At 37.3% G+C, this 27,354-nt stretch overlaps 1 protein-coding gene across 6 annotated transcripts in view; it reads left to right on the top strand.

Annotated features, from left to right (window-relative positions):
* Nucleotides 1-27,354, top strand: part of TBC1D19 (TBC1 domain family member 19) — an 81,069-nt gene that overhangs the window by 31,920 nt on the left and 21,795 nt on the right. For 5 of the 6 annotated variants that reach the window (XM_016218227.2, XM_016218226.2, XM_016218228.2 and 2 more), the window contains 7 exons: nucleotides 103-175; nucleotides 7,307-7,345; nucleotides 8,877-8,989; nucleotides 11,244-11,318; nucleotides 14,565-14,627; nucleotides 21,133-21,217; nucleotides 23,320-23,364. In XM_016218227.2, the coding sequence (XP_016073713.1) occupies nucleotides 103-175; nucleotides 7,307-7,345; nucleotides 8,877-8,989; nucleotides 11,244-11,318; nucleotides 14,565-14,627; nucleotides 21,133-21,217; nucleotides 23,320-23,364 (493 nt within the window). The remainder of the gene's footprint in view (nucleotides 1-102; nucleotides 176-7,306; nucleotides 7,346-8,876; nucleotides 8,990-11,243; nucleotides 11,319-14,564; nucleotides 14,628-21,132; nucleotides 21,218-23,319; nucleotides 23,365-27,354) is intronic. The other variant, XM_016218231.2, reaches the window with a different exon arrangement.

Genomic DNA, 27,354 nt, shown 5'->3' with positions numbered 1-27,354 from the left:
ATTGTGATTTTTATTTACTATGATATTTAGGTGAAGATGATTTTTTTTCACATGTAGCAAAGTCTAAGATGTTATGTTAATTCTGTGTGTGTTATTTTTCAGAAAGAATTATTTGTAGAACTCGGCTTAACTACAGGACAACTAGGTATAGATGACTCTACACAAGTGCCTCCTGGTTAGTATTTCTCCCATATGACATATATAATCAGTGATAAATGAGAGCGACGTAAAGGTTTATCTCGTCGTTTCCAAATTAATCTAGTAACCTTTTTATATGTGAAAACAAAGCATGCCTTTTGCCTCCCCTTGGTTGCTCTTAAGTATTGAATAGAATTTAGTATATTGTGATTATTAGAGTGCAACTAGATCTTGCTTTTTATTTGAAGATCTTTATAATAATTTTGAAAAGTCATTGGACATACATAAATCATTTTGTTGGCAAAACCTTCATTGGCAGCACTCATATTTCCCTTTACTGGCCATCACTATTTTTATTATTTTTCACATCACCAAATTAAACAAACATGGACATTCTACCTTGAATAAACTTAGGTTTTAAAATTAATATCTTTAAAAACCTTAATCATTCAGAAAATTTCCCTAACTTTTCTCTTTTTGTGCATAAAAACAATGTGTTTCTTATAAAAGACCAGATTGATATTTATCTATAATAAAAAGGAAATAAAAATTGACTTAAAATACAGGAGACCTATTATTGTAGTGGAAATAATACTAGATGGGTGTCAGGGAATTGTTCTAGACCCCCATCTACCAGTGGCTAGCTTTGTATCTTGGACAAGTCACTTTACATCTCTGTACTTGTTTCTTCCTCTATAAAATAAGGAAGTTGGCTATTTATTATTCTTAATAATAATAAACATAATAATGAGCAGTTATTGAGCATAGACTATATGTGTATGAGGTACTATATGTGTATTATCTCATTTTAATCTCTCAGCAATCTACAAGGTGTGTTTATTAACCCTTTTAAAACCTGACTAGTTTTTAATACTTTTGGGAAAGTGTATATTGTAAGACAGTGGCTTGATGCATTTTTGTTAATTGGATAAATACAGATTAGTAAATTGAGGCCTCCTCTTGGCCTCTTTCAGTCTCTGTCCCCCACGTCAGAGATAGCCACTATTCTGATCCTCCCAGCGTAGATTAGCTTTGCCAGGTCTTGAACTTTATATGAATTAAAAAATACACTATGCACTCTTTGATGTTTGGCTTCTTTTGTTCACTATTGTGTTTGTGAGATTCAGCCATATCGCTCTGTGTATTTATAAATATTTTGGGCTTTTTGCATTATAGTGTCTATTGTATCAACCTACCACACACTTTTATTTATCCCTTCTACTGTTGGTGGGTATTTGGGAACTTTCAGGTGTGGGGCTATTACAGTAAAACTGCTGTGAACATTCTAATGTGTGTCTTTTGGTGAATCCATGTTGAGTGTACACCTGGAGATGCAATTTCTTGGTCCTAGGGTTGGCATAAATTCAGCTTCAGTAGATAACTGCCAAAGAGTTTTTTAAAGTGGCAGCACCAGTTTACACGTCCTCCAACAATACGTGAGAACAGTGGTTGCTCTCTGTGCTGGTAATGCTGGGTGTATTCCATCTTCTTTGTCTTAGCCATTCTGGTGGTAAACAGTAGTATTGCATTGTGGTTTTAATCTTTCTATGATGTAAGATAGAAGTAATACCACCATTTTAGAGTTGAAGAAGTGCGGGTGTTAAATAACTTGCCTAAAGTCACAAAACTAAGCAGTCTCACCTCCTGAATGGGAATTGGTGTCTATAAAAAATGTGCAGCAGAGCTCCCCAGCCTCTTCCACAGCGACAAGTCGGTAGTCTACAACGTGGAAGAGGGTCCTCGCCAGAACCCGACTTTACTGGCACCCTGATCTTGGACTTCTAGCCTCCAGAACTGTGAGGAATAGTTTTCTGTTATTTATAAGCTGACTAGTTTGTGGTGGTTTTGTTATAGTAGCTTGAACAGACTGAGACAGATACCTTATACTTCTGTTCATGGCTAGTGATAACCATATATAACTAACAAAAAGCAAAAGAAATAGTAATATAACCTTGAATGATATTTATGTTTTTTACTTTTGAAAAAAATCCTAAAGAATTGTTTAAAACTATTCTAAACCTTATCATAGTTATGCTTCAGAAAACCTAATTTTTCCCCTTAATTCAGAGTATAGTTCTTCTTTGAGTCACTCATACAACAAATGTGTGTGAGATCCTGATAGGGGCCAGTGACCATTAAATACATAGATATGACATAATGTTTGTTTTTAGGGAAGATATAGTATAAAGTAAGATTCAGATAAGAATCACGTGGCATTGGCTATTATTATATACAGGGGGACGTTGGAGCAGAGGGGAGAGCGCGTAAGTCGGCCTGGAAGAAGTAGAAAATCCCTTTAGTTGATGCGGTTATTGTTGCTCTTTTGACTCTTCAAAGCAGGACTGCCGAAAATTGAGTTGAATTAGTGTTCATCCAATGAGATTGCTTTTGGTGGTATAGTCCTGAGGTTTTCGCCTGTCTTGAGAATAGTGAGGCTGCAGTATCACCTGGAAGAAGAATGATGTCATATAGAACTGCTTTTGCCTGAGTGAAACATACTTTTTGTTAGTCTCTCTGCGGCTTTGGTTAAATTGGAAACACAGCGCTACCTGTTTTGAAAATACTGCTAATACTTGTATTTGGCTAGAGGCAAGTTTCATATTTAGGATTAAGTTTAAGTGTGACTTAAAGGAACTATATCCTTCCTACTCATATTTTAAAAAATATGATTAATTTAATTTATTTTTCATTATATATTGATTTCAGGTATACAGCTTAGTGGTTAGACAATCATATTTTACATAGTGTTATTCCCACTTCCTACTCATCTTTAAAAACCTGTATTATCTATGTTTTACCCCTACAGTTATTCAGTTGTTATATTTGAAGTACATTTCTCACTTACTGACTTACCAGCTTTTATGTAAGAGTCAGGAAAAGAGTCTTTACCATTGTAATATAGAATCCTTATTTAACAATAATTAAAAAATCAGACATTTATTATTCCTACAAGCTTCATGAATAGGCATTTATTCACACTCACTGTGGAAACCTTCATAAGACCCATGCTAAGAGGCAAAAGGGTGAGCAGAATCATCATTCTTTCATGAAAAAGGGGGCTCATATTTCTGATATTATTGTCTGAATATACATAATAATGAATCTTATCAGATAGGGGTTCTGCTAAATAGACATTTTCTCAAGCTGTTATTTCTGAAAGAATGAAGCATCTTCATTTGGCACAGTATTTCCTGAGTGTGTGCCATGAGGCATTCACCATAGGCCCTGTGAAAAAGATCTTGTCAAATAAGGTTTGGGAAACATACCTTTTTAAGATATACAGTTTCAGTGTGTGTTACTATCTTAAAGACTGTGAGAAGTCCTTAGTAAACTTTTATCTTAGCATCCCCTAATCACATTTTACCAGAGAACCTTTTTTCCGGTCAATGTCTAACAGATGCATCTGTTAACGTAATGGTCCGAGGAGCATTCTTTGAGAAACACAGATTACAGATGGGAAATTCTGGTCCTGACTTCCTTGGGTTTCTTATCCTTGGACCAGAGAATGGTCCTTGGAAAGCAAAATTATTGTATTTCACATAACCAAATAGTTAAATTCTGTAAGGAAGTCTTTTTATTTTTATTTCATACTACTTTCAGTGATAAAACACTTTTATCACCTGGTAGATCATCCACTTTTATAAGAGACAAGAATTGGCTGACAACTTTTGATCCTGTAGTTACTAAGTCTCAGCAATCATAGCTAATTAAAGTGAAACTGGTATTATTATTTACATGCAGTCTTTGAAATAAATATGTTCAAATAGTTTAGCGATAGAAAATGATACATTGTGAGGGACCCCAAACATGTTACTTGGTCATTTTATAATCTGCTCAAATAATTACGTTAGAGCCAAAATAAACTAAAAGGATAGGGTACTCTGGTTCAGATATTCTACTTGGTAAAACCAGCTTTCTAAAAAGTACCTAACATTGAATATTAACAAATGGAATCTAGAAGTACAGCACCATTTTACATTTAGTTGGGCTAAACCTGGACATCACAGAAGAGGCTTTCTAGAAAATCTCAGCCCGGGACAGGTCTCCCTGTCCCTCTATGCCCAGATCTCACACCAGCAGGCCACTCCTGAGTGCCTGGACATGAGCATTCTGCTCAAGAGAGAATCCAGTGTCCACGTGGCCAGGGAGTCCAGGCTCTACGTATCCAGAGAGTCACATGTGCGTTCAAGACCTTTAGCACACAGTGATCCCATTTATTAGAAAAGGTTAAGAAGAAGAATAACCGAAGAAGCTTTAAGCAATAAAAACCAGAAACAGGAAGTAAAACTTTAAGACAAGTAAAAACATGTATTAGATCAGGCCTCCATTTTTGTTTTTTTCCTGCTTGTTTAACTTATTCTCATTTGTGATTATTTAGCTTTTAAAATCAAACTTTCTTAATATAACAATCCTAAAGATTAATAAATTGAAAATGCAATTAATACAAAGGCATGATATAGTCAGAGAAGTCTTTCTCTAAAGTAACACAAAAGAAAATATCAGTGAACTTAATATAATTTTATTACTGCATTTAGAGTGCAATAAGATATATGGTATAAAGTTCTAAATTTGAAAAAACACACACAATGAATATAAAAGAAATAATGAATAAAAATTAGAGAATAGCTGATGTGTTAAATGATTATGTTTGGCACATAAAAACTAATACTTTGTCTAATTATTTATTAGATAGCTCTAGTTTTACTCTTTAAAATGTTGCATGTTGGCCCACCCATATCATTTCAATCATTCACAAATTTCTTATGATTTACATCCAGATGACTTGAATTCTGTCCTTGGTGCATATTCAGAAGTTTATTATTTGTTATTTATATCGATATTCTACAAATAATAAATTCTGATGTACCACAAATAATAAATTTAATTTAATGTATTGCCTTTTATTTAAATAGTTTTTAATTTGGCCAATTAATTTTAAAGCATAGGTTAAATATGCTTCATGTATCTCTTTATTTTAATACAAGGGAATTTTTTGGAACTCTTCATTTGAATCAAATATTGTAAGTAGTCTATAAGAAGAATTTTTACATTACTATTTTGGTTGATGTTATTACTATACTTTTACAACCATTAATTTTACTTGGTGTTTTCCTCACTATTTATATCATCATTTGACTTAGGTGAACTTAGGTCTACTTCTGTTCTTTAACTATAGTAAATCTGAAATGCTGTTTTTGGTAATTATATTAAATAATGTCAAAACTATTTTTAAAAAGGATTACTAATTGCTGTTATAGAATCTAACAAATCCAATCAGCAGCTCCTCCTTTCTCAAATGGTGGGGAGAAAGAGGGAGAAAGGAAGCTGAGGAACTGACTCTTCTTGGGGATGGGAGAAGACCTAAAAGTTCTCCCCGTCATGGTTTTATGGCCCTTTTTTGTTTTGCTCTAATTTTTAAATACCTTTCATAGAAGTATGACATACATACTGAAAAGGACACAAATCATAAATATACAGATCAGTGGAACCTCCAACCAGATCAAGAAAAAAGATTACCAGCATCCCCAAGCCCCTTAGGCACCCTCTCAGACTCTCCCACCCCCACCCCTTCCTGCCGTGGGTGACAGCCATCCTGGCTTCCAACGTTACAGGTTAGTCTTGCCTGTTCTGTACTTTACAGATATGGACTCACACAGTATGTACTCATTTCTGTTGTGTGCAGTTGTGTACCATTCATTCTCCTTGCTGTGTGAATTGTGTGACGATGCCACTAGGGATCCATCCTACTCTTGGTCCTTTGAGTTGCTCCCACTCTTCGGTTATCATCAGTAGTGCTGCTGTGAATGCTCTTGTGTGTGGCTCTGGGCGCACATACATGCACTTTAGGGTGTATACCGAGACTGCATTGCTCATTGCCGTTGGGTATGCATATTGGCAGTGCCAGTAAGTGTTGCCAAATCGTCTCTCAAGGTGGTGGCACTAATTTTCACTCCCGTTACTTTCGTACGAGAAGTTCATTTGCTCCAACTTCCTTTGCACTGAGAGCTGTCAGTCTTTTTCATTTTAGCCGTTGTAATGGGCGTGTATTCCATAGGGGTTTAGTTGCATTTCTCTGGTGACTAATATGGTTGGGCAGCTTTTCATGTTTATTGGTCTTTTGCATAGCCTTTTGTAAAGAACCTGTTCAGATCTTTTGCCTATTTGTGTCAGCTGTCTTTTTATGTTGACCTACCAGTTCTTTATGTCTTCTGGGTCCAAGTTCTTTATAGGATATATATACTGCAAATACATTTTCCCATTCTGTGACTTACCTTTTTACTTTCAGTGGTGTCTTTTAATGAACAGAAGTTTTTAAATTTTAATTTGGTCTAGTTTATGAGTCTTTTTTTATGGATTGGTACTGCAACAACAAATCTTTGCTTCTTTCATATAATCTTTTTAAATGGCATTGTGTAGTGGAATTTTACCTATGTAATATTAAGGCTTTTAAAATTAGGTTGGCTTTAATGGTAGATTAGAGTAGAAGTAGGACTTGCAAATGAAGCTGTCAACATGGTTTTATAATTGATATACAACATTACATTAGTTTCAAGCGTATAACACAATGGTTCGATATTAGTATATATTGCAGAATGATCACCACAATAAGTGTAGTTAACATCCTTTACCATATGTAGTTACAGAATTTTTTTCTTGTTATAACTTTTAAGATTTAATCTCTTAGCAATTTTCAAGTATGCAGTACAATATTAACTGCAGTCACCATGCTGTACATTATATCCCACGACTGACTTTTTCTATATCTGGACATTTTTACCTTTTGACTCCATTTGCCCATTTTGCCCCCACCTCAACCTCTGGCAATCACCCAAAATTTTGCTTTTTTAGGGTAAAGTCAAAGATGAATGGACAGAAACATTTTTGTGTTTTGAGAAGATAGTCTGTTTTATTTTAACAAAGGAAAATCAGTTTGTCAATTTTTTCTTCTGACTAAATGTACTTTTTAAATTTCTACAAACTTTAAACAACTTAAAAAAGAGGATTTTATGCATATAAATATAAATATAAATACTCTTATACTTTTCTATAGAGACATCAGCTTTAAAAATAATTTTAAATGTCAATACCAGAAAAAATATACCTGTTATTGTTCTAAATATGGTTGATCATATTTATGTTTAATAATTTAATTTTCTTTTATTTTTAGAACTTTTTGAAAATGAACATGTACGTATTGGGCAAAAAGGTAAGCTTTTGATTATATTTATCATAATTTCTGAAAATGAGACAGTCCTAATTAAGTAAATCTGTATCAAATACACCCAACTGAAATTTACTCTCTGGAAAGTTAAAAACCTAAAAAGGAATAATATTTAACTGCATAGAAATTATAATGAGAATCATTCTAAGGAGGGGAACTGCATCATTTTGGTTTCATCAATAAAATGTCAGATAAAGTCATGCACAGATGGTTCACTAAAAAGGAAATAAATGCGGACACACATTCTTCAAGGATGTTAGCTTAACCCATTCAGCAGGAGAATTTAATTTCAAAATCAAAGAGGCAGGTTCTCTCTTTGATGCGCCCACACACTTCCCATTAGTGTTAATGGGAATATGCTCCGGCATCAGGAGAAAATGTAACCATCATACTTCCCGAGGACTGTTCGTAATTCTGAGACTTAATAACTGAAGCGGCGCCTAGTGTTCTGGGAAGTAATGTTTCTCATCTTCTGAAGATTTTTTTTCTTTGTTTTTGTAAACCCTGTTTTATCTTTGAAATATGAAGTACAAATAAGTCTTTGTGTCAGAATAAACCTTCTATGGCAATTATATTGTCATATTCTAAACTCCCTAGTATAATTTTTCAAAATCATATTTATTTTTAAAACTTCATTTGTATGACTTGATGTTTTTATTAAACACAGTTGCAAATTTAAAAAAAATTTTTTTCATTACTCTGTTTTGTTTGGTTTTGCCATTTTCATTTAGTGTATAAGATTTTTACCCTTTACTTTTAAGACGAAAATCTAAGAAAACAGTACTATTAGACAAATGTCAACAGTTATCTGTTTCTTTGTTTGTTTGTTTTGTATTATTTTATGGGGAGGCTTTATTTCTAGACTTAATAGCTGCTACTTTCATTAAATAAAATGAAAATGAAAGCAAAAGTATAATATATCGATTTTGTGAACTTGGCTGCTTCCAAATAAATTTTGGCCTTCTTAAAAGGTTAGAAGATATTTTTTGTTTTCTTTTAAAAATCCCTCTTTTTTGTTGTTGTTGGCAGATAGCTAAAAAGTCACCTAATAGAATAGTTATCATACATCCTTCATCATTCTTACTAAATATTTCAAATACCATACTAACTCCAAATACTAGAACATTCATAACTTAGTAGAAAGGCATAAGAAATTTAGGGTTTCTGTCTATATGACTTTACTTGATCATGGAATCCAAAAATTATTATGTGTATACAGCACTAGTTTCAGATCCATGGAGCTATAGTTAAAGAAAAATTACCTCAAGGTAACTACATTAAAGAGTTTCACCAGGCGAGGTAGGAGGTGGGGCAGCTGAAGACTTTTAAAACGTGTAGGGCTATAAGTAGGGCCACACCAAAATGCAGAGAGTAAAGGGAGGTGCTCATGATATGATGCAAATATGTTAGAACTAAAGATGAAATGTTGGCTTCCCAGAAGGTTTTTAATGAAAGATTCCAGTGTTATTTCTTAAATTATGAAATTTCTAATGAGGTTTTAATATACTCTCACCAGTTCTAGCAGAACAAGATAGTGCCGCTGCTCAGCAGTATATCAGACAAGGAAGCCCCACAGCGCTGAGAGCTGAGCTGTGGGCTCTCATTTTGAATATTTCCAATCAACCTGAGGTAAGAAGAGAAAGGAGAAGCCAAATGTGAATCATTGGTGTTTCATTTTTAAAGACCAGTTATGCAAAATGGAAATACTTTTGTTTTTCAGTCTAATATTTACCCACCTTTTTGTTTTTAAAAATCACTGTAGTTTTGAGTTTTATGACAAGATTAACATAATTTAATCACTGTGCTTAACAGAGAAGTTTTTATTAATAATTAGTGTACTTTATACATACAACAGAAAAATAAGTGGAATTTAAGAAGTGGAGTCTGCCAGTTTAGATCATGATGTGTGTTAGAGACGGGATGCTAGAATAGGAAGAAATAAAGGCAGGCAAAGTAAATGAGTACTTTGTCCCTACAGTTAATTTTTTAAAAATGTTATTGTTGGGACTATTATAGATGTCCCCAATTTTCCCTCCTTTGCCCCCTTCCACCCATCTCCCACCCCACCTCAGGCCTTTACCTGTCTATCGTCTGTTACTTTTGAAACATGTATTATTTTTATGGTTCTAAAAATTGACAGATTATGTGGGAATATTATTTTTCTAAGTGTAAGAACATTTTATTTTAGGAAATGTAATGAATATGAAGGGAAATCACCAACAGACAAGTAATAGATTCAATAAAGAAAAATTATGTAAGACATTGATTGCTTTTGAAATATTTTTAGAGGGGATTTTTTTTCTTAAGCTCATGAATCATATAAGTCACCCATTTAAATATTTTAATAAATAGCAAACTAATTGTTCCCTAGTGTAGTGGTTAAAAACATGGGTTTTAGAATCATATAGACCTGCTTTCAACTCCTAGCTCTCCCAACTTACTTGAAAAATGTCATTGAGTGAGTTACTTAAATTTCTTCAAATCTCAATTTACCCATACTTAAATATAAGTAATAATATATCACAGAGTGATTGGGAGAATTAAATAATGTGAGTCTTTGAAGACAGTGCCTGACATCAATGGTCACCATTAATGGTAGTAATAATAATAATTACATATTGCATATAATTACATAAATTAATTATGATAATAATTCAGTTTTTAAGAAGTCAAATATTATCATTATAAAAACTACACTTCTAACCTTTGTAATTTATGTATGCATGCATACATGCATGTGTGTGTGTTATTTATTTATTTGTGTATGTGTTTTAAATCTATCTCTGTGAACAACACTGCACAAAATAACTTGCTTCCTTTTTGAAAGAATAAAGCTTTTGATTCATTTCAGAGCAGTTTTAGACCAAATGACATTACCAATTTTGCATGGTGATACTTTAGAAGTAACAGTTTACAAAATAGATCTGAGTGTGTGTTGGGCATTTTTTGTGAGTGTATCAACTCTTGTAGAAGTGGTTGTAACTCTTGTCCTGATCTGTGTAGTGTAGATGACCTACCACCTTCATTGGTCAGGAGCTAGATTAACAAATCCTATCTCTTTGCAGAAGAACTATCTACTGCCATATCAAAAACAAATTAAGAATTTTTCCAGAAATGTCACCCTAGAATAAAAGTAATAATCCTAAGTAATGATTGTTTATATAATGAAGAAAACATTTTTTACACTTGTATCTTGGGAGCTAATACTCATCTTAATTTTCTAAATGCAAAATGACAAGTCTGTAAAAAAAATATGGGACCATATTCTAATATAAAAAACTGACTTTCATATGCTTTATGATTGTTTTTACTACCAGGCATGATTTAGTATGTTTAAGCTTTTTATTTTATAATAACTTAGGTATTAGAAAGGCAGTGTAGAGTATTTTTTCTGGTTTTTGTATAGGTTCTAGGAACAGGTTTCCTGGTATCAAATATTACTGCCTTTGTGGCCAACAACAATAGCAAGTTACTTTTTTCCTCTCGGCCTCAGTTTCTCAAATGTAAATGGGAAGTATTTTATTTTGTTGGCATGGAATTAAATGAGTTAACTCATGTATAGCAGGTAAATAATAGTTCCTAGTACCTAGTAATTACTTAGTAAATACTGTATTTGCTATTAAAGTTAAATTATAGTTAACCAATTTAACAAACATTGAGTGAATAACCCATCAGTTTCCAGATCTTATCCTAGGTGACAGGATTACGTATATTTATTGAGTATCTAGTGTTGGCCAGGCATGGAAAATGTAGTTGTGAAGAAAATAAAGTCCCTCGCCTCTTAGTGTTAATAATACTATTAATGATTATTATTTATTAAAGTATGAAGCTGACTTTATAAACATGACTGATCTTTAACTTTTTGTTTTATTTTTAACTCTAGGATATCTTATATTATGAGCAGCTTAAGACCAATGTGATACAACATGACCTTTTGGTGGACAGTCTAATTTATAAAGTAAGTAGAAGTTTTCATAGTTTTTTTTGTTTTATTATTATCATTAAAAATTTTTTTGAGTCTTTAACATGCAGGGCCTGCACTATGTATAATGATACATATTAACCTTGAAAAATAATTTTAAGTGATCATTATAAAGTTAAGGTTGACCTTCAAATTTTGCCATCTCCATCCAATGTTATCTCCTTTCCCTTTGAAGCTGCCCTCATGATCCTTTCCTGGTCCTTCCATTTTTTTGATTAAGAGAATGATAAGCACTTCTTATCCTTATAAATTCAAGTTTACCACACAAACTAAAAAAGCAACTGAAAGAAATATCAGACTATAATATTTTTATCTTATTTATCTATTCTTTAGGATCTACTTGTTTATTCTCTTGTATTGAAGTGATTTTTTATTTTTTATTTATTTTAGTTTCTAGACAGATGGTTAAGCACATCTCAAGTGTTATGAGAGGGATACATTGAGTTCTTGTCTCCAGGTATATGATATGAAGTTGAGATGTAGGTGCTGTAAGCATGAGATAGGGTATGACTGATTCTGAGTTAATAATTAGGCTATTTAAAACACTTGGATTTTAAATTTAGAACTTGTAAGATAGAGGAGAAGGGTATATTATTTCAGGTCTCAGAAATGGGGGAGAGATTGCACGTTGAGGACCTGAAGATTTGTCTGGGACAACATGACAACTACCAGCATTTAATGACTACGTGCTGTGTGCCATCCAGTATTCCAAACTCTTTATAGATTGTCATTTGATCCTGACAACTATCTTAAGAGTAACAGATACCAGCATGTAGGCTATAAATGTATTTTTTTTCTGAGGGACCAATTGCCTTCTACAAAATCATGCATTAAAAATAACAGAGCTTATGGGAAAATAGGGGTGGGTAGCTTTTGCAGTTTATAACCAGAGTACTAACAAAGACAATAATCGGTAGCTTAGAAGATGAATTGGATAGCTCAGACAGGCTGCTCGTGCAGGAGCTATTAAAAATGTACAAAAATAATATAGTAGAAATGCTAAGATAATGCAGATAGCAGTGGTAGGCTGAGCTGCTGGGGCTGCTGCTAAGGTGGGCATGAGAGGAAGTAAAGCAACAAAGAAGTGCAAGGCTGGGTGTGCCTTTCTGGAGAGGGGCGCCCAGGGCAGCCATCAGCTTTCACTTTCTTAACCACAGTTAGAGGGATCATGCTGGGCAGCACCCGAGACAAGGCTTTTTCCTTTCCTGATATAATGCTCCTCCTGCTGCTTTGGCTCCCCCTCTTCAAAGAAAAATTGCATATGAACCAACACCATTTCCCAATTATACTGACATCATTCCCTTACTCACCAGCCACGTATTGGTACGTGTTATAACAAGACAGAAAGTACTAATATTTTTAGCATTTTACAGATGAGGGAACTGAAGTAAAGAAAGATTAAAGAAACTTGTTTAAATTTACTCATTAAGCAGCAAAGCCAAGATTTGAATAATGGCAATGTGACTTCCCAACCATACTTTCAAGCACTGTGCTCTACAGGAAGCAAAGACAAGCAGAGCTAAGGGGATACAGTCTTTTGATGAAGAGCCTTGACTCTCAAAGTTTTTACACAGATTTGCATCACAGATGCTACTCTTAACTTTGAGGTTATGGTTGTGCTCAGACGATTATTTTAGCAACGGCCTGGGAGGTCTTATGGCTTTAAGACCTTCAACCCCTTTCCTGTTCAAATGAGAGAAGACTCACAAGAGAAGTCCAGGAAATCAGGGAGCGCTAGCACGAGAGTTCTCTTTCCTGCCAATGTGAATTTCAGTTGGATCAGTAAGAAAATCGGCTGTGAGAAAGGTAAACCATTTGTGTGAAGAATCGAAGGTGAATTTTGGTAGACTCAGTCCTGACTGTCCACAACATGAGTGTTTCTAGGAAGAAATCTGTCTCCAATTATTCCCAATTTGTGTTAGTTGAGCTCTGCTGATCCTGTTGGAACAACTCCAAACATTATTAAAATCAGTCCTTGAGGGAATGAGCATTTTAAAAAATTATTTGAAGTTTCATTACAGCTCCCTTTGGCAAAGACTCATTTTTAATTTAACTGAAAATAAAGTCAATTATTTTAGTAGTTAAAGGAATGAATGGAACAAGGCAATACTAAATATAGAACATCGTCAAGCCCTCCCTGAGCTAAATTACTAAGTGGTTCTCCCTGGGCTGTGTTTGTTTCACAAACTTGTGTGTCATCCGCATCGTCTACAGCTCTCCATCACTTACTATGACCTGACAGTTTATACCAGTGTTTCCAACCTTTCCCTTTTTAGTAGCCCCTAAAGATAACTAATTTTTCTCTAATATAAAAATTAAATACCAAAGAAAAGATTTTGTTGGATAGGGCTGAGCTTTGGAGGTCCGCAAGCCATGGTAGTATGTAAAATGTTTGGCCCCCAGGAACCAGTTCGCACCTGCTGAGAGGCAGTGTTGTCCCTGCTGAGAGTGCATGACCTCCACCTCTGCCCTCTTGTCTTCTGGCTAGAAGGCTGGCCCCTTCCCTTTCTCCTAGCCTGTGTCTTTAAGTTTTTGCAGACTTAGCACACAGTCAGACTCCTGCAGCATCATTTCATCCCCTCCTTTTTGCTGCTTTGCTCAGCAGCTCAGTTGAATTTTGTAGACTGACCAGTATTATTAGGGATTTCTTCAATACTTCTTTGTAATTGTTCCCTTATTTCTACTCTCTCTGTTTTCTTGCTGATGAGATTGTAGGCTTCTTAAAGATAAATGTTGTCTTATTTGTTTGTTTGTTTGTTTGTTTGGTAATAAGTGATGCCTTGCAAGTGAATAATTACAAAGGTGTGGCAGATTTTTGGTATTTTGAGGATACGGCAAGAATGTGGGCTGAACAGTGGAGGGTGAGATGGGAAGAGCAATTTGGGGCCAGATGGTTATGGTTACTTCTGGGTGTCATGATTACATCTCTTTTTCCAACCTTTAAGATACCTAAATATTAAGTTAAAAGAAGATAGAACTGAAATAAATACTAAGGAATTACTAATGAAACCTAAAAAAGTGTCAGCAATTTGATGTAAAATAATGTGTCACATACTATATTAGTCAAGTAAATTTAGAGCAGTGATAAAATTTAATGGAGAAGTTTATAGTCATACAGTAGTAAAATCACTTTAGTATTCTTTCTAGATATTGTATTAATGCCTTCATATTATAGACATATTTATTTAGGTTCTTTTCAACAGTCTCTACTTTTCATTCTAGGATGTGAAGTTGACGGCAAGCAATGATGATTATTATTTTGTATTTGAAGATTATTTATATCAGGTAAGTTGAAAATTTCAAATATATAATGTTCTTGTTTTATGTTCTTGAACTCGGATGCTATGGGAGATATCTCTGTTGCTAATGGAATCCTCCGGAAATCCAAGCCATGTTTATTTTATCTCAAATTAAATGTCCCAGGTTTGGGACAAGGTTAACTCTTGTTCTTACATGGGACTAGGTGGGAGCCAATATTTTGCACACTGAATTCAGAGTGGTCTTTTTTTGTTTGTGTGTTATTTTAACCCGTTACATTTTAGGGTGTTCTGTTATATAGTAATAGAAACTGCAGCAGGTTCCCCTGGCCAAAGATGCAACAACTTGGGCATCAAAAAGTATTATGACTGGCTCCATACTCATCAACTACATTAAAATTTACAGTTCATTAATGGTATCTTTTTTAAAATCTCATTTGTCACTTTTGGAATTTGCTAGAGCACCAACTTATTGTTCTAAAAATTGATGAATAAAGGAAAGCATCAAGCAGATATCCTATATATCTTGCTTTTTCTGTACAAATTGTTTTCTAGGATAGGCAAATAGTTGCTGAAGGAAAATTCTTCCCCCCCCACTTTGAGATATAATTGACATATAACATTGTGTAAGTTTAAGGTGAACAATATGTTGATTAGATAGATTTATGTGTTGCAAAGTGATTACCACCATAGCTAAACCTCCAATCTGTCATATAATTACCATTTCTTTTTTGTAGTGAGGACACTTAAGATCTCTGTAAGCAACACTCAAGTATATATAATATAGTGTTATTAGCTATAACAATCATGCTATACATTATATCTCCAGAGTTTGTTAATCTTATAATTTATAATCTTGTAATTTTGTACCCTTGGACTAACATCTCATTTCCCCCACCCTGCAATCTGTGGTAACCATCATTCTACTTTCTGTTTCTCTGATTTTGGCTTTTTTTAGATTCCATATGTAAGTGATATCATACAGTATTTGTCTTTCTCTGTCTGATTGATTGATTGATTGATTGATTGATTGATTGATTGATTGAGAAAGAAAATGCTACTTTATAATTTGTCTAGATTTTAAAAACCTTCCCACAAAAATCTAACTGAAACAGAGGCATATTATCCTTGAAACACCCTGCCCTCCTCCCGCTTTACTGCCCTGAGGGCAGCAGGAGGCGCCATCACAGATGCCGCGGAGCCCGGCGGAGTATAAATTGCTAAACCACGCGGTGCCATCCGTTACTGAAAGTGTGGAAGGGCCAGCTCCCACCCTCATCTGTTCCCATGGAAGACCCCGGCCCTCCCCAGATCCCTTCGTTCTGGGCGTGCCTCCTCCCAGATGCCTCCACCCCGGTTCCCCCCAGCTGCTCCCGACGGCAGCAGCCCGCCCTGCCCTCCCCGCCGCGGGACAGGACCTGGGACAGGACGCTCTGCGCCCCGCTCGCCAGCCCCTCGGGCCCAGGCGCTGGCCGAGGCGCCGAGCCCCTGGGGCGGGATCCGCCCGCTCGGGGTGTGCGGCTTGTGCAGTAGGAAGGGCACGTTCGCTCCCCCAGAGGGAGCTGCCGGGTTCCGTCCGGTGTCCTCGGAGATCTGAAACCTGGGGGTGAGGGTGGGGGTGGGGGGCAGGCTGTCGGGGATCGCCGAAGGCTGAAGGGGCTGAAACAGGGCATGCATCCCAGACCACTGCAGGAGAACAGCTCTCCTCCCAAGAAAACCCCTTCCCAATAGGCCCACTTTGTGCTACTCGCCAGACACAAACTTGGAGGCTCCGCAGAGCCCCTCAGCTCCCTGACTTGTTAACTGAGCGCAATGCCCTCAAGGTTCACTCCGGTTGTCACAAACGGCACAATTTCCTCTTTACTCGCAGCTGAGTGATATTCCATTGTATTATATACCATGGCTTTGTTCATTCATCTTCTGATATACACTTAGGTTGTTTCCTTACCCTGGCTCCTGATAGTGCTGCGGTGAACACAGGTCAGGAATCTCTGCAGGTTTCCCACTTCAGTTCCTTTGGATATGTACCCAGAAGAGGGATTGCTGGGGCACAGGGTGGTTCAGGTTTCGGTTGTTTTGAGTATCCTTCCTACTGCTTTCCACGGTGGTTGTATCAGTTTGCATTTCTACCAACAGCGCACTAGGGATCCCTTTTCTCTGCACCTTTGCTAATACTTATCTCGTCTTTTTGATGATAGCCATTCTAACAGGTGTGAGGTGGTATCATATTGTGGTTTTGATTTGCATTTCCCTGATGATCAGTGATGCTGAGTATCTTGTCATGTACCTATTGGCCATTTGTATATCTGATTTGGAAAACTGTCTATCCAATTCCTATGCTCATTTTTAAATCAGGCAATTTGTTCCTTGTTGTTGAATTGTATGTGTTCTTTATATATTTTGGATATTAATCCCCTTTTTAGGTAAATTATTTGCAAATATTTTCTACTGTTCTATAGGTTGCCTTTTCACCTTGTTCATATTTTATTTTTCTGTGTGGAAGCCTTTTAGTTTGATGTAGTTCCACTTTTGCTTTTGGTGTCATAGCTGGGAAATCTCTACCAAGATCAAGGTCAAGAAGCTTTTCACTTATGTTGTCTTCTAGGAGTTTTATAGTTTCAGGTCTTAAATTTAAGTCTTTTATCCATTTCAAGTTTAGTTTTGCTAGTGGTGTAAGATAGGGATCCAGTTTTATTCTTCTGCATGTGGTTATCTAGTTTTCCCAACACCATTTACTGAATATACTATTCTTTCTCCATCGATACCATATTACATTCTAGCTAAGGAGACAAGACATGAGCAGTAAAAATGTTTTGAAAGTTTTAAAAGTATGTAAGGCATTTGATATTTATTTAATGTCACAGACAGTACTATAGGAGTGTGATTTTACCTTATTTTCCCTTGTTACCAATATTTTACCCAAATTGTATTAATTTTATATAACTTTTTCAGTTATAGATCTCACGGCCTCTGCTGCTTTTAGTACTTGGAAGTGACACTAAATAAGCTGCAATGTGGACCTTTATCCTATAACATAAATAAAGAGATAGTTAGAATTTTTAAGCTCTGTCTTTGGGAATTATGCAGAATTAAATTTTCCTCAAGGAGATAGTTACTAAGAAAACACTTTTCATGATCATACTTTTAAATGATTTATCTGAATTATTAGAGAAAAGTTGATTTTAAGTAATAAAAAATGTAATTGTACGCATTAAAAACAACATTTGATTATCAGAAATTGAGTTTCGAGTTGTCTCTGGGGAAAAATTATTCATATATGCATGCGTGTGAGTGTGCACGCGCGCCCTCGTGAGATAAGACAAAAGAAAGCCTTTTTAAACATCATTAATTACAGGCTTTCCTTTGGCAGAGCTGCCTAGCAACGTAACTGCTCTGTGGTGATAATGGACTGAATTTAATGTTTCTGGCCATGTTCTGGGTCTAACCCATTTATTGGGTTTGTGACTAGACTACAAAATTAGATGGCATGTGTCATTGCTGTGTCCATATACAGATGAGAAACACTCAGCAATCCCTCTTTAAGGAAAGTCTGGGCCCATGTGAAAGGTACACAGGTATTGCTCCTGAATAACTCATGGTAGTTACCTGAATTTTATAGGCAACAACACTGAACATTATAGAAGTAATGTTTTGAGTAATAAGTCAACTTTTTATCATTCCAAAGTTGTTACTTTTTATTTTGCTTGAAATACTTACTGGTGCTGAAAGTCTTAAATTATGTGAGAGTTTTAAAATGTGTTCAATCAGAAGGCACCCTTATTCCATGGAAGTAAATTGGGTTGTGTATCATTTTCAGGTTCCAGTACTTAATGGCATCATAACAACCTATAAGTTAACTTTTTGTTCAAAGTGTATGAAATGTCCATGGGAAGAATTCCCATACAGTGAAGGGAAGGCACAGGGATCTACTCCTCCTGTTGTGTTACAAATCCTCTATCATGCGCCTGGCTTACGTGGCATATGCTTAATCGCAGTCCTGAGGCATCAGAGTTTGCCATAGTGACAGATATTCTAATGCTGTAGAATTGAGTTAAGGAAGACCCAGGTGCCGTCAGATTTCTTTATTCACATGTCCATTTAGTCAAATTAGTGAGTGTCTGTTTTGACGCAGGCCCTGTAGTAGGTGCTGCGTAAGAAGGTGTTCATTAAGCTCACGTTTTAGTGGGAAATGAGGGGAAAGGCAAATACATCGTCATAATATGATAATTGTTCTGGCAGCTCTGTAATTTGTAGTGTTCCATATAAACACAGTTAAAGGGGAAATAAACTCTGGGAATAGTGTAGTTTAGTGGTGGCTTCAGAATAGAAGTGTTATAAAAAACGCCTGGTTCTGAAAAAAATAAAAGCTCTCAGTGGAGAACCCACACGTGCTCCCCCCACCACGTGTACTCCAGCTGCCTGTGTCTGCACCCATGTACTCAGCTTCCCCTGCTGTTATGGACAAACTGTCCTTGCTTTTATTTATGATAAAGCCAACCCCTGCATTTGGACATAAAACTCATCTCCCCTTGGTACTCAAGCACAGTGCGATTGTAGTTTTTCCATTCTCAGTTTCCCTATCTTTGGATTGCCCCTCAGTAAACAAATATGTGTTAATCCTCTCATCTGAAGATAAAAGCAAAATAAAGTGAAGCAAAAAATTTTCTTAATTCTAAATCCTTTCCAGCTATTGCCCCACCTGTTTCCTTATTCAGCAAAACTGCTTTAAAAAAATCTGTAGATGTTGTCTCCAGTTCCCGCCCTCCCACTCCCTTCCGAGCCCTCCGTGAGCAGACTGTTTTTGGCTCAGCTGCTCTACCAAAGGTCATGAGAGACTCCGTATTGCTGAATCCAGTGGTGTGTTCCCGCTTCCGCTCTCCCTTTATCCCTGTGGCCGTTCAGTTAACCCTGCCCTCTCCTTGGGTCTTCATGTGGTTTCCAGGCGTCAGTGCCCGTGGAAGATTGGAATTAAAGTACGATGCCATTTTTTACCTGTAAGGTGATGGTAACATGTTTTGATGAGAATAAGAGAAAATGTGCCCTATCTTACTGCTGGGTATGTTTAAGTAAAAAGAAACCCTTTCTGGAGGGCACTTTGGCAATGTGTATCAGAAGTTTTAGTTTTAAAATGCCCATCACTTGACAAGACGTCTAGTCCAGTTTTAGAAATTTATGTAAAGGTGTACATAAATATTTAGATACAAGGAAGTCACTGCAACATTGTTTATAGTTCAGAAAAAGTGGAGATAATTAAATGATCAACAAAAAGGTTAAATAAACTTGTTTACCCGAATAGTGGAATATTCTGCACATTAAAAAATGTAGGTAGGAAATGTTTATTTTATAATATTGAGAAAAAATAGATTATAGAACAGTAATCCTATTTTGCTTGAAAAATATACATATTTGTGTACAAGAAGAGTCTGAAAGGATATACATCAAAATATTAACACTGGGGGTGTTATCAGTATTTTCCCTATTTTGATTATATTTCTAATTTTTTTAAATTTATCTTCATTTCTCAAAGTATTGCATATGCCCCCCCTTTGACCTTCTCCCTTTGACCTCAGCCCTGCCCCCGCCCCCGCCCCAGGCCTACCGCACTGCTGTCTAATTTTTATCATAAACATGTATTGCTTGTGTAGTAGTTTAAAATACAATAAAAATAAACCAATGGCAGTGGTTGATACACATTTCACCCTTAGGCCTGACTGCTGCGCAGTCTTCCTGTTATCTTTTTCCCCTTCCTTGTGTCTTGGACCCACCGTTCCCCTGTTCATTCACTCTTGCTGCTACTCCACCCTGACTTTGTGTCCCTGTTCTGTTAGCTGGGCTTCTGCCTTTTCCAGTCGTTCCCAGCTTCTTTTCTTTGTAACATCTTTTGAATCCCAGATCTTCTAATACCAAGACCCAGATTTCCTGTCACTAACTGCCTTCCCGGGCATTGGCCCCTGCCCCAAAATTCCAGGCTGCTGTCAGCAATCCAGTCCCTCCTAACGGACATCCTTGATTCAGGGAGACTGCCACATTGTACCTGCTGGTAGGATGACCAGCTGCGGCTGCCATCCCTTCCAAATATCTTGAGCTGCCCTCCCTCTCACCCTGACATGCCCAACTGCCTGCTGCTGCATCCCAGCAGTGAGTCTAGTTCCAGTTTTCTGCACTTCCCAAACTGCTCTGTGCTGCTGTAGTTCCCTAGGTTCCTCTCATACATTTCTCATCTGTTAAATTTTTCCCAGGTTTTTCTCTTTTCAGCTACAAAACACAATAAAAGAATCACCTAGTAGTTAGCAACTTGCATTTTCAGCTGTCGTTCAAAGTGTAAGCGGCTAACAGTAAGAAATCCTCCAATGAAGTTGCCCATTGCTCTTGGCGTTCTGAGTTACACTTACCATGGTCTACCAATAGGGGGCACTCTTCCCATTGCAAAGCACAGTACTGAACTTGACCGATTACTCAGTGCCTCCCAAGCAGGAAATAGCAATGAATTAAACAGTGCTTAATTGTTTTTTTTTTTCCAATGTTATACCCAGGTTTTACTTTGTTTTTCCCGGGATACATCTGTGTTGGGTCACTTTGCATACAACAGTGCTTCACCACCGAGATCATACATAAGAGGTAAAATTTTAGTAACATAAAGGAAGTAATTATTTTAATTGTTTTGTTTTGTTTTTAGAGAGGAAGGGAGAGACAGAGAGATAGAGACAGAGAGACAGGAGATACTGATCAGTTGCCTCCAGCATGCACCACAGCCAGGGATTGAACCTGCAACCTGGGTATGTGCCCTGACCAGGAATCAAACCTGCCATCTTTTGGTGTGTGGGACAATCCTCCAACCAACTGAGCCACACCAGCTAGGGCAAGGAAGTTTTTGTTGTTGTTTTTTAAGATTTTATTGATTTCATAGAGAGGAAGGGAGATGGAGAGAGAGAAAAATAGAAATGATGAGAGAGAGTCATTGATTGGCTGCCTCCTGCAGACCCCCAACTGGAGATCAAGCCCGCAACCCAGGCATGTGCCCTGACCAGGAATCGAACCGCGATCTCCTGGATCATAGGTTGATGCTCCACTACTGAGCCACAGCCAGCAGGGCAAGGAAGTATTTTATAACACTTAAATATTATCATACCAACACTGCTTGCTGTCTCTATTGCTGTTTTTGTCTTACCTGTTGACTTTTATTTTCCCTTTTATGAGTTTATCACATGAACTTGCTTTTTCTACTTTTTTTTACCCTCTATATTTCTTCTTTCAAAATGTTCTACAACACTTAAAATGTTGCTATAATTTATGTGCTAATAGTTCTTTAATTTCTATTTTAGTGCTTTCTTCTCCTCTTTATCACTAGCTGCCTACAAGATAGTATTGCTATTTCAAAACCCTGCCATCACCCGACAGCTGAATTAATTTCACGGGGAACCCTTTCCCAACTTCTCCTTTGTGTTAAGTGGTGAACACCCAGCACCAGTTTTCTCCTGTATCTCCTAAGTCTGACTGCCTGATTCTGCCCACCCCTGCCCTAGGACAAGCCCACATCGCCTTGTGCTGGGACCAGGCTCTTCCCACAACTTGGGGGTTCTCTGGGTTCCTTTGCTCCTAAATTGAAGTTGGACCTTCCTACATCCTTGAAGAATTCGCCTATATCCCACCAAGACCATCAACCCATCATCAATCTCCCTCTCCTCTAAACCTCTAAAACACTGAAGCCTGTGCCAGGAAACTTAGCAAACATACCCTAAATGTTTCCTGGTTCAGTCTGGATTGTAAGCCACATGGTTGAAGGACCAGTCTTCTATTTATTCTGTTTGCTTCTTGACATCTAGCGCAGGTACTCTGTTCTTTCTATCTGTCTGTCTGTCTATCATCTATTTTTCATTATTCCATTCTTACACACACAATCAGTCCTGTCGTCTCCACTTTAACCTAAACTGGTCGTGGTGATTATTCTTCATCTCCTCTCTGCCACCACCCTCAACAAGAACAAAAGAATTTTTTTAAATTTAATTAAAAATATTACCTTAAAGCTCGGGGCAAGATTACATGTGACTTTTCCATAGACTCAAGGTGTTAGAAAAACTATCAGTATAAACATAAAAACTTCTTAAAGATACTCGGTGGAAAGTGGGTGGGAAAAAACTCAGAACCTTAAAAGTTTTGAGGAAAAGCTATATTTAAAAACTTGAATATGATGAATATACTTTCATTTTTTGAGACAATTCTGATTTCAAATATTTAGCCTCATTCTTGGAACACATGAACTGTTTTGGGATTTAGAAAATATTACCACTGTATAGTTAAAGACATTTAATTTTTAACTTTTCAGCACATTCTATAAAAATGGAAACTAATGAGGCATTGCAAAGCTTAGGACCTGTTTTAATGACTAGATTAGAATTGTTTATGGTTAGCAAACAATTCTAAGCTTACAAATAGATGCTTCTCAAGAAGCTTGCAAGCGTTTCTTCTTTTAATGATTTTTGTATCACTTGCCTTGTACTTAAGTTTATATTATTGATTTTAATTGATGAAAGGATTTGCTAATATCAAAAGATTGGCTGGCATGTTTTCAAATTAATTTCATACCATAAAGTGAAATGAAATGAGATTTTACTATTGTAGTTTTAAAAATTCCATTAATCATTATATATTCAAAACTGAGTTAATTTTTCAAGTTTTGTTTACTTAATCATACTGAACCCCTCTATGGCTTTCTCTTATAGGAAAACTAGGAATAGAAGAATATGCTGTATTTTACCCACCAAATGGTAAGAGTGATGTTGTTGCTTCCTCTAGTGGGAAATGGGAAAATTACAACTTTTTTAATAGGAATGACTTTCTTATTCTCTGTCTTTAAGTAGATAATAACTACCTAAAATAAACTTTCTACAGAGTGCCTGTTTTAATGAACTTTCCATGTCTGTGGCAGGTGTGTGCTACACTGTGCATACATACCCTCTCTGGTTTTCCTTGAGACCAATGGTGATACTTGTGGGGAAACTAAGCAGACAGATGTCTAGGTCCAGGGCACTTAGTTTTTCTTGAAGAATGCTGACCAGTCTACCCAGGACCTCCCTTTTGGCGTCGCTGGAGCAGAGCAGGGCTCCAAGGAGGGGGCCTGGTGTTGCACTTTATTCTCACAATTTGATAAATAGTGTTTATGAAATAAGAAGATTATGAAGAAACATATCAGTGAAATAATATGTTTTCATTATACAAACTGATCAATGTGTAATGACCTCATTAAGTACTAAATATTCCTTTGAGATTATTAGACAGGTTTTGGGTTATGCTTCTTGGAAAGCACTGTACAGCAGTCCTCATTATGATAATGTTAAGTTGCATCCTGAAGAAATTCTTTCACTCCAGAGTTAAGAACATGGGCTTTGTAACCTACCAGACCTGGATTCAGATCCCAGTTCTGCCAGCTCACCCTGTGTCCTTGGGTAAGTTACATGACTTCACTGGACTTCAGATTCATCATCTCTAGTGTATGGATAATAGGTTAAATGAGATCCAGTGTATAAAACAGCACAGTGCCTGATGCCTGTGTAGTGAGTGCTCAGAAAATGCAGTTGTTACCAGTGTGTTTAGCTCCTTTATTGAGCATGCCATCTACAACTCACTGTTCTCTCTGTGTACCTCTCTGTGGTGTCCCAGGCCCTTTCACAGCCACCCTCCTGTGCCCTTCCTTCAGCACTGGTGTCCTCCAGTGTCCCATCCACCCCTGTCTTGATGCTGTCCTTTCCATACCCCGTCCTAGGGCTTCTTATCTGCTCTCTTGACTCCATCTGTTAATTACTCTAAATTTATATCTTCAATTCTGACCTCTACAATAATTAACTCAAACTTAACAAGTCTCAACCTGAACTCATTAATTCATCTTCCTATGCCCACTACTCAAAAGAGAAGAAAGCAAAATTAAATTTTAAAAGAAAATACCTGTTCTTTCTCTCTCAGCTAATTGTTCCCTCATCTAACCAATAATCAACCCCAAAACCTGGCAGTCATCCTTGACTCCTCTTAGTCTTGGACCCTTCATCTAATAATCCACCAGGTATGTCCAGTTTATCTCCAAAATACATGTGGGCCTCTCTCTTCCTCCCCATAACTGCTCTTTTGTCTTCAGTAGGACTTACTGCCTCTGTTGGTTATTAATGGCTACAGACACCTAATTGGTCTCTCTGCTTCCAGTCTTTCCTAGCTTTGCACTAGTTTTCACAATGCTGAGTTATACATCTAAAAGGGAAATATGAAAATTGCTATTTTTTTCCTTAAAGGTTTCTCATTGGCCCCTCATCTCTTCATAGGTAATGTCCTCTTGACATGGCACATGAGGACTTTTTTTTATCACATCAGTATCAAACTTTAATCACACACACACACACACACACACACACACACACACACCTACTCACAAAAGCACTGACTGCTCCCTTCCTTGTCACCTCCTCTGTTCCCATGCTTAGAACAGCCTGTTCGGCCTGGCTGTCAAGTCTCCGTCCAGGCACCACCCTCCTCAGGAAGCTTTCCCTGCCTCCCAGGTTCGTCCAGGGCTCTTCTCTAGGCTCCCTTAGCTCCCAGCGTAAAAATCCCAGGTACCTCTTTTTGTATTAGCCTGACATTGTTTATGCTTGATCTCCCCTCTAGATCACAGATTTCTTGGGGTTCAAGACTATATCATTCATTTTTGTTCCCCCAGTACCTAGCTCTAGTAAGAGCTTAATGATTATCAGTTTGAAACTAATTAGAGGCTTTTTAATTTTAACATGTATGTATAGCCATAGTGATACCTGTCTCACCAAAAACTTGGTTTTCAGCTAACTTTTTATGTTTGCTCGTGAATCAGGAAATAAAATACCTCTGAAGAGCCAGAATTGCTGTCTGTGGAGCCTGCTTCCTTCCCTCTAGTCCCCAGAGAGCTTTTCCAGCCTAGTTAGGGCATGTTAGCTTCTACTAGCACATGTCTCACAAGCTTGGTTTGCTGCTTTTGTGCCCCCTGTAAAAACAGAAGCATGGAAAGAGGCTGATGGAGGTAGGAAAAATGACTAACAGCAGCAGAAGTGAGAAGTCGGAGCCCTTACAAAGGAAGACAGAAAAACCATAGGACAGCATCTTAGAGCACAGCAGCGAGTCAGTCAGGACTGCCACGTGAAGGCCAGTAACTCTGTGCCCTTAGAAAGGCATCACTGGCTTGTAGCATATTATAATAAGTTAAGGCATTTATAATACACACAAGGCACCCGGAAAAAATATTGCTATAAGAATAACAGTAATAGTAGTTGCCACAGCAGCAGCTAACGTTTCCCAAGCAACACTATACACCAAGCGGCGTGCTAAGGACATTACACGTATTAGTTCACTTAACCCTTACAAGAACCTTCCGGGGCAGGTGCTGATACTGCCTGTTACTCCTGTTTGTAGACCGGGAAGCCGAGGCTCGGAGCGCCAACTCGCCCAGCTGGTGAGTGGCTACGCCAGGCTTCAGACCCAAGCTCTTTGACTTCAGAAGCAATATTCTTAATTACCAGGCCCTGCTGCCTCAGAAAACATTACTGAGTTTAGTACAGTGTCTTTTAGAAGAAAAGAAAGTGGGTAACATATTGAAAAGTGAAAGATATATATAATAGGTTCTAGAAAGGTTTTCATGCAGAATAAAAATAGTTTAATGCTTAATGGGGTAGCCCCACAGCTGTTCAAAAACCTAATTCTTCAGGATCATTTCTTCTGTCTGATTGGTTTAGACTTCACCAGAATGAGGAACTCTCTTCTCTGGACAGTGAGTCTCAAGTGGCAGAACAGGAAGAGACAACGATGAGTTAGGCTGCTATCCCTTTATTTTTTAGTCAAGGCAATACTCAGCAGAATTTTTATATTACCCACCTTGTTTTCAACCTATGCCAAAGACAGGATTACTTTGAAATCTCAAGGACACTGCTACTACCACCACCCCAACAGGCCTTGCTTTTCTGGTCACAGTGCCCACACAGAAAGGTTTGCCTGCAGCTCACTGACACTGAGTCCCTTACCAGGTAGGTGCTTAAAGGAGCCTGAGATTTGCTCACTCACCCACCCACCTGTGAGCCCCTTTCCTAGGGTGGACGAGACTGGCCACAGGGGTATCAGACGTCACCTCTTCACCTCATTTGAGGCCTTATCAATGGACAGATTTTCATTAAACTGTAGGTTCATTAAACAACTGATGAGCAAAATTTCTGAGCTAAGGGAGATTCCTCACAGGAATTTTAAAGGCTTCTCTTGTTTTCATTCTTTGTTCAGATGTATAACTTGTCTTTATTTATTCATTTAATAAATATTTATTTAGCCCTGCTGTGGCTCCCTCTTCTAGGTGAGTGACCCACAGTAGAAATTCCTGCTGCTAAGGAGCTTGCGTTCCAGTGAGGGAGACATATAATAGACAAGCAAATAAATAGCTAATGAACATAATTTCAGGGAGCAATGAAGTGAACAGGAAAAGGGAAAAGAAATTGATTATAGGTAGGGAAGTGGGGAAGAGCATGGGTATTAGATAAGGTGGTCAGGAAAGGTGCCACCTACTCGCTCTAACATAAGCTCCAAGAGAACAAGGATCTTACTAGTTCTGATGCCCAGCAGGTCACTCGCCTGAAGTCACTGGTCAGTAAACATTAGCACATGAATGAGGGAATGAATGTAGAAGAACCTAAGGAGCAAAACCAGAAGCAAGAAGACGAGTCTTACACACAGCTCTGAGACTCAAACAGACACCACAATTTGCT

Source organism: Miniopterus natalensis, chromosome 1 (genome assembly GCF_054644295.1).
Source record: "Miniopterus natalensis isolate mMinNat1 chromosome 1, mMinNat1.hap1, whole genome shotgun sequence".
NCBI classification, from domain to species: Eukaryota; Metazoa; Chordata; class Mammalia; order Chiroptera; family Miniopteridae; genus Miniopterus; species Miniopterus natalensis.
Note: the sequence above shows the minus strand (reverse complement) of the source record. Positions and strands in the feature narration are given on the sequence as shown.